The sequence below is a fragment of the Eupeodes corollae genome, chromosome 2 (genome assembly GCF_945859685.1).
Source record: "Eupeodes corollae chromosome 2, idEupCoro1.1, whole genome shotgun sequence".
Classification (NCBI taxonomy): Eukaryota; Metazoa; Arthropoda; class Insecta; order Diptera; family Syrphidae; genus Eupeodes; species Eupeodes corollae.
In genome coordinates this window covers 92725662-92740317 of record NC_079148.1, presented here as the reverse complement: position 1 = coordinate 92740317, position 14656 = coordinate 92725662, and the positions used below count along the sequence as shown (strand labels likewise).

General features: G+C 34.0%; 1 protein-coding gene across 1 annotated transcript; it reads left to right on the top strand.

Moving 5' to 3' along the window:
• Nucleotides 1-12656: 12656 nt before the first annotated feature.
• On the top strand, nt 12657-13589 carry LOC129947872 (merozoite surface protein CMZ-8-like). The gene is made up of 3 exons (XM_056058615.1): nt 12657-12787; nt 12857-13333; nt 13423-13589. The coding sequence occupies exons 1-3, from the start codon at nt 12742-12744 to the stop codon at nt 13515-13517; spliced, it is 618 nt and encodes a 205-aa protein (XP_055914590.1). The 5' UTR covers nt 12657-12741; the 3' UTR covers nt 13518-13589.
• Nucleotides 13590-14656: the final 1067 nt, after the last annotated feature.

Genomic DNA, 14656 nt, shown 5'->3' with positions numbered 1-14656 from the left:
TCTTTTTTTCACAACAAGGAGCGCTCTATCATTGTGATTTCACATGTAAATGTTGGTATCATTGCAAACAAATTAAATAAAACCTGTATTGCCATATAAACATTTTAATTTGACTGAAATAAAATATTTTTTTTAAATAAAAAGCGAGAAGCTTTATATTTATTTATTTGGTATATAATCCATGAAATAATTAGATATTTTAACAAAACTAATTAATTGGTGAAATTCAAATATGTAATTAAGTCCAAAAAAATGTATATTTGACATAATTTATGGGTATTATTTTCAGCAAAAAAAAAAAAGAACAAAAAAAATCATTGAGCAAAATGTTCTATGGGCAACCCTGCTTTAAATGTCATAAAACATAAATAAAATCGGGAATGCTGCAGCAGAAAAAAATGTTGAAAATACTTTTACATGGGATTTTTTTGAAATCATTCTTTAAATTGAAAATGGTTGTAAGAAACACTTAGGTGACATAAATAAGAACTCAGAACCGTCTGAACCATCTCAATTAAGAGAGTAGTTTTGAAATGACGGTGGGTTGTATGTAACACTTTTAAGAATTTTGTATGATTTTCTCTCGAAATTCTTGGAAGTGTTACATACAAACCACTGTCATTTTAAAACTACTCTCTTAATTGAGATGGTTCAGACGGTTCTGAGTTCTAATTTATGTCACCTAAGTGTTTCTTACAACCATTTTCAATTTAAAGAATGATTTCAAAAAAATCCCATGTAAAAGTATTTTCAACATTTTTTGATTTTTGTGATTTGCACATTTTCAGAAGTTGTGGAGCTACAACTGGAACTTGAATCATCATCGATAAGATTCAATAGGGATAAAATTGAATTGTTTGATTCTTCGCTTTCATCACTTTCAAATAAAAACTGCAAATTATAAAAGTTTTTAATAGAGAAAAGAAATACAAATTAAAATGAATACTTCGATCAACCACAGTAGCTTCCATTTTGGGTATTTGTTTATATTTTTTTTGCTTCGAAATGTCACTTTTGAAAGAACGAATTGGACACTGCTACCAAACTTTAAATAATAAAAAATATGATGATCCAATGCTGTTTTATTATCATGATCTGATCCGGATCAGATCACGGTGATAATAAAACGCGGCTAATGTTGGAAGTCATAAATGGGCTCAACTAGTTTCAGCTGAAGTTGAGAGATCATTTATAATTGCTACTATAATTAAATGTGCTTTTGTTTATTTTCCTAGCATTTTTCAATAAATTAATTTTTAAGTGTTTTGTTTTGCCTTTTTATAATTTTGTAGGTCAACAAAGTCTAACCCTGGTCCTGAATTTCTCAAGAACTGTAGTGAAAAGAGATTCTGTCAGAAATTCTTCACAACTTATTTGTTTTTGTAGCTTTCTTCGCATCTATTAAAATGCCAACAAAAACAGAATATTTTTTTTGGATAAATCTACGTTTCAACACAATTTCTAACATTTCTGAGTGAAATGCACAAGCAAATCTCTAACTTTTGTAATTCAGCTTTTAAACTCTACTGTTTGGAAAACTGTTTGAATCTTGGAATGATTTCATGTGTGGGAAGTCGTCCAAATTTAATAGTTATACTTTATGTTGCTGGACAACAGAGTTCTTAAATAATCTTCAAACTTAAGTTTTCAAGTTAATACGTAGACGTAAGCTTATGTTGTTTAAATGTTGTCAGCCTGCTTTACAGAATATCAAAGAACGTTTTTAAGCTGATCTCAAAAACTCATCTTTATATTAAGTGCGTGACCCCTTCTGATTAAAAGTCTAGATCTGTCCTTGTACACAAACACGTCTCTAAAAACTTTGATTGAAACGTCGATAATGTCAAAATTTTCAATTCGACAAATCGGACCGATTTCAATATCTTCCTATGGGAAGTTATAAAAGGAGCAATACACTCATCAACTACGAATTTAAATTATTCAAATGTGCTTAGAATGATGAGGCTAATTCGCACCCCAGAAGCTACGTTAAGAAGTAGAATTGTTGGAGTTAGAGTCCGAAAATCCAGCAATAATTGTTTTTAACATCAACGTCTACTTTGCGGGAAGTTACCACGATTGTCCAACGACATCTTGTGATTGAATATTTCAAGACTTTATTGTTTTCAAGTATGTGAAAGTCATAATGCTCATCGATTGTAGACATTAAAGATTGAATTCATGAAACTAATTTATATTCACTTATTAAAGTTTAACACCATGATGTCGCTTGGTTAATTGCAATTCGTACTTCGAATGGTACTTATTGCACCTCCACAAATCTCAGAACAACGTTTTATCTATACTGATAGTGATAAAGAAAGTCCGTCAATTCCTATAATCAACATAGATAAATTTATAATACAAAACAAGAAACTGTCTAATACTTATTTTCCTTTAATTCAAGTTTCTATTCGAATCAATTTAAAAACGAGGACACAACTGACAAAAACAAAAAAATAAGGGGATATTTTTGTCCATGGAAATGGATCCAAAAATAATGGACTTTGATCTAAAAAGTTCAATGAAAGTCGTACGAAATTCTCAAGAGAGTATTATTTCTTTTTCACTTTTTTACTTTATTCCTAAAAAATCAATGATATTAATGGAAACAGGAACAGTGCCACATGAGCCACGAACTAAGCTGTCTGAGTAAATAAATTCTACTCTTTAGGGTTCAAAGCAAATACTTTTACAATTTAAATTCGTTTAACTGTTCCAGAGCTTGTGCCTTTACTTCCTTTCTTAAAAAAAAGAAAACCATTTACAGGAGGGGCATCGCGGCCGCTGCCCGTTCCGGTCCAAAGAAAAAGCTTTTCATGAATCATGAAATCCCATCAACCATCACAATCTGATCTTAATACTGTGCTCGTATATTTCACTAGGCACTCGCACTAGAAGCATAGAATTGTCATCGTTACAATAGGCTCATAACATAACATCATATGATTCATATGAATATCTAGTTTTTATAACTTCCTTCAAATACCCAACGACAGGCTTTTGTGCTCAAACTGCCAACTGAGCCTGGCTTTTAAAACGTCCTGGATGTGAATGTGATTCCATAAACATTCATTTTATGGGGATACACGAAAATAACATAAAATTTAATATTAACCAGCCCCGGGGTATTCAACGACAAAAACTAAATCCGCGTGGCAGTGGCATCCTGGCATCCTCTATAGCATCACATGTGATGTGTGTTTCATATTTGCCCATTGCCATTTCGTTGGTGTTTCTTAATGCCCCTTGGGTAGACCGTAGACCCGAAAGCCGAAACCCCAAATAAATGTTACCACAACGAATATGCTTAACAATAATATTTACCATAAAAATCCATGAAAACCACCAACTTACTGACATACATCACGTACCACGTAATTACGATGAACGTACGTGACAGGACTTTTATCCTTATTGTAAAAAAAAATGGAAGAAAATAATAAAACCTCTGATTGCACGTTTTGCAGTTAACTTAATGCGGTATTTTTTCAAGTCAAGTTCCCCCCATTAAAGTAACTCATATTGTACAATGGACGAGTACATAGGTGCAAACCCAAAGATCAACGTCAAACAATTCATAAATTAAATTGAATTCGCAATTAGTCAGCAGAGCAGGACACAGCACACCAGGACTAGACACAATACAGAATCAGGACTCAGAAGGAAGTCAACTAGCTTGGACTTGGACCTCTGTTTAGATAACAATCACCCCACAGCCCACAGCTCAAACACTCCGTTTTTAGACGTCAGTAATTATTTCATGTCTAATGACATAGGCAGTTAGCACTCTCTGGGATTCATATCCCCAGATGTTGATGCCTGTGGATGCGGCACCGGCACTGGCACTACATCTTCATTTTCAGCTAATAAACTAGGCCTAAAATATACCTTCCTCTTATATATGTGTATAGAAGGATAGATATTCAGATAACAGTTAATGTTAAAGTGAACATAATATGACACGTGGCGTTGATGCCGCCAAATCTGGTGCACAAGCAACAAGAAGTCGCAAACTTACTCTGGGGACGGGTATAGTCAAGCTATACTCGTAGTAGCTATTTCTCAACTTTTCGATTGAGTGAATGTCTATGGAATAGGCATCATAGGCGTATAGGTATCAATATCCTGAGGGCTATGGGAGTTTTGACTTGGCCTCTGCAGTCTGCTCTGAGACATGAAAATGAGTCATATTTTATTGCGGGCGGGTATATGAGGGTTATGTGTTTGACAGCAAATTTGAAGGTACTTTCGAACAGAGTGTAAATATTTTTGACAAATTTAATCGTAGAGACGTGTGTCATAATCGTGCGTCGTCGTCATCGTCATCGTCTTCGTCCCAGTCTAGGTGAAAATAATTGGAAGTTTTATGGCACTTCTGGGATCGTATCGCATCGTTTTAATAAAATAGAAGAGTGGAACAATTTAATGTGTTTTAAGATTTATCATAAGAAATTTCTGCTTAATTGAATGTCAAATGAAATCTGGTGTTGTTGGGTAATAAATGTTTTCATAGAATTTGATTCTGACAAGTTGTAATTGCTTCGGGGAATAACGCCACAAGACAAAAGTTACATACAAAAAGAAAACTCTGAACAAATTGAATAGGTAGTTATTTTAATATTTGCTCTATTGTAACGTTAGGAAACTATACGATTAAAGTCCCTATAAGTTAAATAATTTGCTGCTATCACCTTCCCATCCTTGGATGTGGATAATGATGTACCTGGGCCCTCTTCTGTCGCAACACTGTCTTCTTCTGAAAACGTCAAAGGTTTATCCTTAATGGAGACCGATGATTTAAACGACAAAGCTCTTACCAGTGAGGAAAAAGATGAACTATTAGGTTAGTCTTCTACTGATCTGGATGAGCTGGATTTAACAATGGTGGAGGTTGATCTGCCTATTTGTAGCCAAAATGCTGCAAATACTACAAATTAATCTCCAACACTCTAAAACGGCTTCAGCTTCCCTTCTTCTCCGCCTGAAGAAAAACTGGAGAAGATGTCGTTCTCATCCAAGAACCCTGGATTTCGAAATCCCTGGTTCGAGGATTGAGAACTCCTGGCTACTACGTGCTATATGTAACAGGAAAAGGTAACCAAAGGTCCTGCTACTAGTAAAATGTAATCTAAATGTATTTTTACTCCCTAATTTCAGTGATAAAAACGTCACCACAACCAGTATGGTAACAGACAACCATATACCTACTGGCTGGTATCAGCGTATTTGGGCCACGACAACCAGGGTCCACTGCCTGGTACCATTCTGGAGAAGACAGTTGTTGAATCAACAAGACAGAAAACAAACCTTATTATCGGTTGTGACATCAAAGCGCACCATACTACATGGGGTAGTACCGATATGAATAACAGAGGTTAGTCTCTTTTTGATTATATTCTAATTGGCCAAAATATAGGGCGACTCTGAAAAATCTGATTAAACCAGAACTTTCGGATCGGCCCTTGTGCGCTTTTGAACTCGATCAAATCGTCGATGAGCTTACAGCAGCCCTCAATAAAGCCATGGAAACTACTTGCCCCTCACTATACAGTGTGGGGAAAGAAAAAACCATATTGGTGGGCTGCTGAACTAGATATACTCAGGAAAGGTTGTAGAAGGCTTTTCAATAGAGCAAAAAAGTCTAGACATCCCCAATATTGGGACTCCTATAAAGAATCCCTCAAAAAGTATAAACTAGAATTGAGAATAGCCAAAAGATCCTCATGGAGATCCTTCTGTAACTCAATAGAAGAATCCTCGGAGGCATCAAGGATAAGGAAGATTCTCTCGAAAAATCCAACCATGCTTAGTTGTCTTAAAAACTCAGATGGTACATATACTAACTCTAGCGAAGAAACGCTAAACCAGCTACTAGACACCCACTTCCCGGATAGCTCCCAAACCGTTAATACAACAAACAGTCCTGGGTCGGGTATTAACTTAATTTTTCCTCAAGGTCTGGTTACAAAAGAAAAATTGACATGGGCTCTGAATAGTTTCAAACCTTATAAATCTCAAAACATACCATTGATATAACTTTGCCCATCATTGAGATGATCTTCAAAAGTTGTATAAATCTGGGCTAAATACATCAGCGATGAAGAGATGTAAACGTAGTTTTTATTCCCAAGGTGGGCAAATGCTCACATGTCAACCCTAAAGACCTAATTCCTATTAGACTATCATCATTCATTCTCAAAACTCTGGAACGATTGATCGATATCATTATACTTAATAGCATTGGTAAGAGACTATCAATATTATAGCATGCTTACTGCAAAGGGAAATCGGTAGAAACAGCCTTGCACACTCTGGTAAGAACTATCGAATACTCCCTAGACTCTAGAGCAAAAAGAATATACTATGGTGGCCTTCCTGGATATTGAGGGCGCTTTCAACAACGTTGCCACATCCGCGATCACTTCTGCTATGACGACCCTGAACGGCAAATACTCAATCTGTGAGTTGATTAATCTAATGCTAAAAAGCAGGATCATCAACTCTAGTTTGGGAGATTTTTGCACAAAAAGGTCTGTCAGTTGAGGCACTCCGCACGCAGGGTGGTGTTCTGTCCCCTCTCCTGTGGAACATAGTGGTTAACGAACAACTAATATCCCTTGAGAGGGAAGGTTTCAGAATGGAACATCCTCATACACTGAGAGACTTCCTCCAAAATGCACTCAAAATGCTCACTAGATGGGCTGTTCACTTCGGACTTAGTATTAATCATCAAAAAACAGACCTCGTCCTTTTCGGACGGAAATACAAGATCCCAGTAATTGTACCTCCTTCAATAAAAGGTGTACCACTAATTTTTACCAATGAAGCCAAATACCTTGGTCTGATATTGGACAAAAAATTAAGTTGGAAATCCAATATACAGGAAAGAGTTAAAAAAGCTACAGCAGCTCTTTTCCTTTGCAAGAAAGCAAAGGAGCCTCTTCCAAGCGGAAATTTTAGCGATCAAACAGGTTCTCTCCTGGCTAAGAGAAAACGTGATATCAACTTCTGATATCCGCATATCTTCTCTGGTAGTCAGGCTGCTATTAAATCTCTTGACGGTGTCTCAACCAAATCTCAAACGGCCCTCGATTGTCGATCGTCTCTTATGGAGATGGCGCAGCAATTTAACATTCACCTATATTGGGTGCCGGGCCACAGAGACATCTCGGGAAATTGTAGAGCCGATGAACTCGCTAAAAATGGAGCCGTCATGCCTATTTCACCGGAAAGAGAGGAGATAGGTATACTGATAGCTACATGTAAACTTATGCTAAAAAAAAACAGCTTTTGCGATAGCAAATTCTAAAATGACTTCTGCAGAAGCTGTATGGACGAAAAGAAGAGGAAACAATCTCTCACCTTCTCTGCCCTTGCCCTGCTCTTTCACTAAGACGCAAACTTCATCTAGGATACTAATCTTTTGATAATCCCAGTAAACTAGCTAAAAAGGATATCAAATATCTTCTTCGCTTTATAAAAAGCTCAAAATGGTTCAACTAGCAATAAGTAATTCTCTAGATTCATGTGGTATCACAATGGGTCTTTTCTTTTGGCCTATGTGTGTGGATTCTAAATCCGCAACCACGTAAACCTAACCTTACTTAAGGTAAATAAAATACCTATATTATAGAAGTCAGTTAGTTGTGATCCATTTGCCTCCACAGCGAGAAACAAAAATTTCCTATTGACAATCTCCGAAAGTCAACTTGGAATTTGGCCAAAATTTCGTATTGACTACCAAAGGAGTCAATATGACAACTAAAATTGACTGTCGAACGTTCTTATATTGATTATCCGGTAGTCAAATTAGATTACGGCTTTTAAAACTAAATCGTCATATCGGGTGTCGCCTAGATTACTCAGTTGTCATAATGACTACCACGATTGTCGTATTGACTACTGGAGTATCAATTTCTTTTATTGAAAGTTGTCATGTTGACTTCCGAGTTGAACAAAAATTCGGATATCATAATTGACAACCGAAATTGTCTTATTGTCTATCGCGGTCATTAGCTAAAAATGGACTATTTGATAGTCTATTTGACTACTAAAATAGTCAATAGGATGACTTTTTTACTGGCAAATGTTGAATTTATCGGATAAGAGTGAAAAAAAAACAGCACGTTCATAATTTAGTAATTCGTACTTTCAACTATACAGACAAAATATTAGTAGTTAAAAAATTTACTATAAAGCTGGTGAAATGAAAAGCTGAATTAATCATACTTCTAGGAATAGTCTTTTTACTTTCAGATATTCTTTTCCTTAGTAGTAATAATCTATTATTCGATTATTACTCCAGTAATTTTATCACTAAGTGAAGCAAATAAGAGAACAAGCTTGAACGACTTCAGAGATAAATTTGAAAGTTTTATAAACATTACATCTCCCATGCAAACTTTTGAAAAAATTGATCATGATGTAAGTCATTTTATTTCTGATGTTTAACAGGCTGCGCAAGGAAGTACTTTAACTATTTTGAACTAGAGAGAAACAGAAAAATAAGAGCTCGAGAAGATAAAAGATAAGATGGACTTTAACAGCCAGCTTTGTTGATAATTCTGCAATATTGGTGCCAGACTGATCGGTTTCAAAGGCCACACAAAAATTAAAAAATTAAGTCTATAACGTGAATGCTTGTGGGCAGGATGATAAGACAGAAGTCTGAACTATCTATCCATAGATTTCATTAAATGAATTTCGAAAGTTTTGCCCAGTGTTCCTGATTTGAAATATGTAAATTTTCGTAAGCATTGCTATAATCTTCTAAATACCATCTCACTTTTCTAGAATTGTTCGCCCTGTTTTGAATATTTATGGGTTGTTGTAGCCTATCCTCTATTAAATATATTAAATAAGTGGAAGTTGTATAATTTACTGTTAATTGATCTTTAATTTGTAATGGAATTTTTAAATTTGTATGAGGTCTGAATTCTTTTACAAAATTCTATGATTGCTGACAAAAATTTCTTATAAAAATCTCGAAGCAACAATATTTTAGAAATTGAATTGGTATTCTCTTTGTAAAACAAATCAAATTATTGCTATATTTGTATACCTACCCTATGGACTTTAGAGTGAAAAATTGGATTCAAACAAAATACATCCAGAACACATCAATTGACATGAGTTAATTTGTGGCACAAAAGGTTAACGTTTTGATAGGAAGGGACATTAGTGCTAGCAAATCAATTACTCTTGCAAGGAGTATATAAAAAAAGATACTTAAAATGCCTTTTCCGTTATTTTGTTTTTTAATTTTCTCAGCAACTTATGAACTGATTTGAATAATTTTTTTTCCATAAGCTCTTATATTTCCTTAATAATTATTAAAAGTGCAATTTAATATTGTTTGGATAAAAAATATTGATTTTTTTTCAAAATTCTATATCTCAACGGGTCAACAGTTTTTTACAAGATTTAAACTTAGAGCGTATATTTACAATCATTAAACGGCTGCATACCAAATATATTTTTAGAACAACATTGAAAAATTTTATATATTAAAATTTAATAAAAAAAAACGCTCTAACAATTTTCCAAAAATAAATTAAAAAATAGAGAATTTTTTGATTTATAAAATAGCATTTACATTTTTGAAGACAAAATTATTTTTCAAGTAAAATTTTTGAATCTTTAAATAGTTGTTTTTTTTTTAATTATTTTAACTGTGCATGAGCCCCAAAGAGAGAATTATTTAGATAAAATTGTAATTACATTCCTATCTTTTATCCATTTTTATTTTTTAACTATTGTAAATACCAACGATGATTTTTCATTTCTGGGATGAAATGTCCTTGGATAATTGTATCTTGGGATGAATCACGTGGTTTTTTTGACAAATCTAATGGCATTTATATCTTTGAAGACAAACTTATTTTACAGGTATATTTTCAAATCTTATATAGGTACTTTTTTAAACAGAATCTTTGCATACAGGGGCAAGTTCGTGCGTTGTACTCGTTTAAATTCGAACGGGTATTCGTTAGTAATTATCGGTATACTTGTAATGAAAACGACTTTACCTTGGGATGAGCCGGAAAGAATTTTAGCTTCAATCACGTTCCTCTGCATAGTTACTTTTCATAATCAAGTGCCATTGCAAGATTTCGGTCTATTTAAATTTCTCATAAGTATTATTGGAGCCCCAATTTTCAAGTCCAGTTTATGCATTAGCATTATCTTGATCAGTCAGATTATCAATAGAAAGATAAGTTTGTTAATGCTGCATTATTATCACCACCAAAATATACGCGCATATTTGTGGTCAATCAGTATCACACCACCTCCCATCGGACGTTCATCAGCTCTAAAATCTGTAAGTGAACGATCCAGAGCTTCAGGCTCACCTTTATTTACCATAGTCGATCCGCCCCACACAATAAACATCGTTTCTTTAAGCGCTTTAGCTAGTAAGCTTTGTTTCAAGATACTAGAAAACGGACGCTCTTGGCTTTGCAAATCTAAAGGCGATTTTAAAGGTTCGTGAGTTGTTTTTCATTCTGTATAGTAATGTTGCAGCAATCCCAGATGATGCTACAGCTAATGCAATTTTTGCTTGCTTTCTAAATTTAGCAAGCAAAAGATTGATCAAGAATTTTTTTCCAGTCCCCCAGGTGCATCCCGAAAGAACGTTTTACCATTGTTCTGCATCACGTTGTCGATTATAGTGTTGTATGCAAGTCGCTTATAGTCGATAATCCCTGTGCTGAAGAAATTGTCTGTCTTCACCATGACTTAATAATAAAGGGTTCTGCAGTGAATCGTAAGTCCGTTGAATTTTACTTACACGTTTTAGAGTGTTATTTCGTGCTCGAAAAACAATATCCTTTTTGTAAATCCTTCTCCAACGATTAATACGGCTACTTCATCAATTTGAGGTGCATTATAACGACCTCTGTGTTCTTTTTGTGTCTTGAAGCTGCCTGCGCTCGTAAGGATTGTGACAATGTTACAAATATTGCAAGTCGTATAATAATTCTCTGTAAGTATTTGGGGCTATCGACGTTCGCCGTTGTACTTCGCTTACCGAATCGCCCATGAAATATATTTTTCGGTTCGTCAGGGTTGTTTGGTAAAGAAGATTCAGCTAAATGATAGAGTTGACCCTGAACTTTAAATGTAGGCATAAAATCTGCCTGTCTGATTTCATTGACACCGAATGACGTCATTTGGAAATCAAAATTATAAACACGAATCATACCAAGAAAATGTTTAGAATCTCGATGGGAATGATTCAAAAGACTTCTTAATGGTTAATGCACGACAGAAATTGCACTGTGTATTCATATTTCAAATATTTGGATTTTATATGTCATATATTTATGCCTAAAACCAGCTCCGTGATATCCTATTTCATTTAAAAAACACTGCATTACAATTGGATGAGAAGTTGTAAAGCCAAACCGTTACAAAGATTTACTCTTTTGCTTGATTTCAGTTTTATATATATAGATTTAAATTTATTTTTTTAATTGTCTATATTCTATAAATTGCCTTACTGCCTCATCTATATAAAGTTTTCCAATAAAAGGTTACATATTGAAAATCCTGGCTATTTGTCCAGTTGTCTTTTTTAAGCTCTCAAGCTAAGTAAATGTCAAGCAAAGGCATAGATATTAATACGAACAAAATATTACGCGTTTTAAAAATGCCTTAAAATTGTTACGTTTCCTACAACCACGGTTCACATTTTGCAGAGCTGTTCACTTTTGTCCACTGAGCCAAGGTCTTGTAATTGCTCTCTACAATGAAACAAACATCTTCTGATTTCCCTTTTAAATCTAATTTGTTTTTGCTGTATTTTGCTTAATAACCGTCTAACTTCGCGGTTTGAAAAAATAATTTTTGTTTGCATATTTCCAATGTAGGAATAACTAAAAACATGCTCTGTGAAGGATTTGATAGAAAGCACACTGGTTTACGAGATGTCGAGCCTAAGCAAAGTTCTGCCAATTGTGTTTAATTGTAACATTTATCTTTAAACGAATTTGTGCAAAAGATTTGTTTTTCAAAACTGTGGAACGATTTTGACGAAACTGTCGCTAGGTCTTTACACAAGATTTTTTCAAAGAAGTCGATTTCTTACAGTCTTTTTTTTTAGATTGAAAAACATGGTCAAAAATCGATTTTTCAAATCGCTGCCATTTTGTGAAATGTTTAAGTATTCAATAAAGCTTGTGTCTAGACCAAATCAACGTTCTAAAAGTTAAGTTTAAAAAAATGTTTGTTGTTTCAAGGTTCTGAAGTTGAAATATCGTTCCAGCAATTTTATTCCGTCGCACCGCCAGTAGTGCATTCAACGACGTGTCAAGGGAAATTTTAATTAAAAAAATTATACTTTTTTTTTTCATTAAAGTTCAAGAATTGACTTATTGAAATAAAAAAAATCCATCTTTGAAAAATAGGCCCGGAATTTGAGCGCGAAGGTGGAAGACCCCTTTAAGTTTAGGCTATTTAAAAAGTTAAAAACGAAATCTCAACTTTAAATCAACCTTATAAGTCATAGCTTTTAAAATCAACTTTTTCGAATAGGAACTTAAAAAACTTATGCAAGCTAATTATTTTCGTTAAGAAAGTTGGTGTCAATGAACAGAGTTAAATGTAAATCATGACTGCTTCTCACGATAACAATTAACAAAAGTTTACCTATTGCACGGTATTATTTTCTTTAAATACAGAATGTAAGCTTTGTCACAAAGAAATCATACAACTATTTCAAAATCGACCATCAATATGAAGTTGTTGGCGATAAACTTGTTGATTTTTGCCACATTCTTAGGTAAATATTCTCATCTCTCCATTTCTATACTTTGCTTTAAAAATGTTCTTTTTAAATTTTTAACTCTAGCTCTTAGTCAATTAGTGGAAAAGTCAAATGCTGAACCATTACCAAGTCCTACGCGTACTCTTCATAAGTTGTTGAAACAATGGCATGATAAGCACCATCATGGGGGTGATGATGATGATGAAAGTCATGAAGACAACGACGATAATAAAAAACATGGAAAGCATCTAATGCCTTATTTTCCAAATAACCATGATACAACTCACTCCCAACCACCAACGACAAGTCCCACAGTTGTATCTCAACCACCACCAACGACTATTCCTCATACTCCTGCTGTACCATCACTTCCTCCTGTTAATCCACATCCAACTACTGGTCCAGTAAGCCTTCCAATGGCTCCACATTCCAATCCTGCTGTCCAAACACAACCCCCAGTTGGAACGGGATCACCATGGTATCCTCCTTGTGCTTATCTCTATCCATATCCTGCACATCTTTATCCTACAAACGGTGTTATGACAGGTGTTGCACAATCTGGTAAGTAATGCATTGAAATGCAATTTTCTAAATTAATTGTACTTAATTTTTTGAATACCTAATTATTTTCTTCTTATTTTATTTTATAGTTTCTGACGAAACTGGAATATTTGGAAATGGCAACACTGTGAAAAAATTATTTGATGTTGGCACAACTATCAATATCCCAATTGATATATTCTAAGAAACATAGTTATGTGTCTATATAAACATATATATGAATTTTGATAAATAAATAGATTGGAACGGAAAATTATATTTCCTATTTTTGTTTTTTTTAAGTGTTTTCCAATAAGAGGTTTTACATTGGATAGTCCGGTATTTGGTCAACTGACACTTTGATAGCTATCAATTATTTCGAATTTAAAAAGTTAAACTATCCCCAATATTGAAAACATTACAAAACACGCCTTAACGCAGCATTAAAACTAAAATTCACTACAAAATAATAAAATTGTTACAGTAACATTTCACAAAACCTAAGTTTTTTCTTAACTGGCAAAATTGAAACTGGTAAAAAAATTTGAGCTGTTTTGACAAGTAAGTCATGTGAATAAAATTAGGAGGCTACGTTAAAAAACGGAATATTTCACGTTCTGTAGAAAATATTTTTCATCTTAAACGTTATTGTCTATTATTGTTGTCTAACATTTGGCGTTACGGTGAATAGGTTGCGCTATACCTTTTTAACACGAATTGAAAAAAGATGGAGTGGAATCGGTGGACATTAGATTTACAATAAGATGGCTTGCGCTAAGTTCCACACAGGCAAAAAAACAATAGTAATTTTTCAAGAAAAATTTCCTGTTTGTGTGTAGGACGGTCATGTCAGAGATCTTTGTGTCACCTGAATGTTTTTTGCACAGGTATTTGCGAGGAATTAACAAATCATCCAAGAGTACACTTTGTAATCTCTAAGCTAGACTAAGTCTCCAACCGAATTTTTCAACGAAGAAAGAGTAAATACCCATTTAAAAAATCTTATAAGCAAAATCTCCAAGAGAAACATGTTCAATGACAAGATGACAATTTAATTCTTTAATATAGTTTTCGAACATAATTGTTTCATACATATGAATTGATTTAGGTAAGTCACTTAACATATAGACGAGTTTTCTGGAACTGTTTCAAAATTTTCTGTAAAGGAGGCTGACAAAATAAAATAATATATTCTGTATCTTAACCTTATACATTTACATATTTCAAAGGCAAGTATTGCATTCGTAAAACATTTCAAACTGGAGATTTAAATCAAATATGACATTATCTACGATGGCAGAGAAATTGAAAAAAAGGTCCCCCGATTTGGTCTCTGACTTTCTA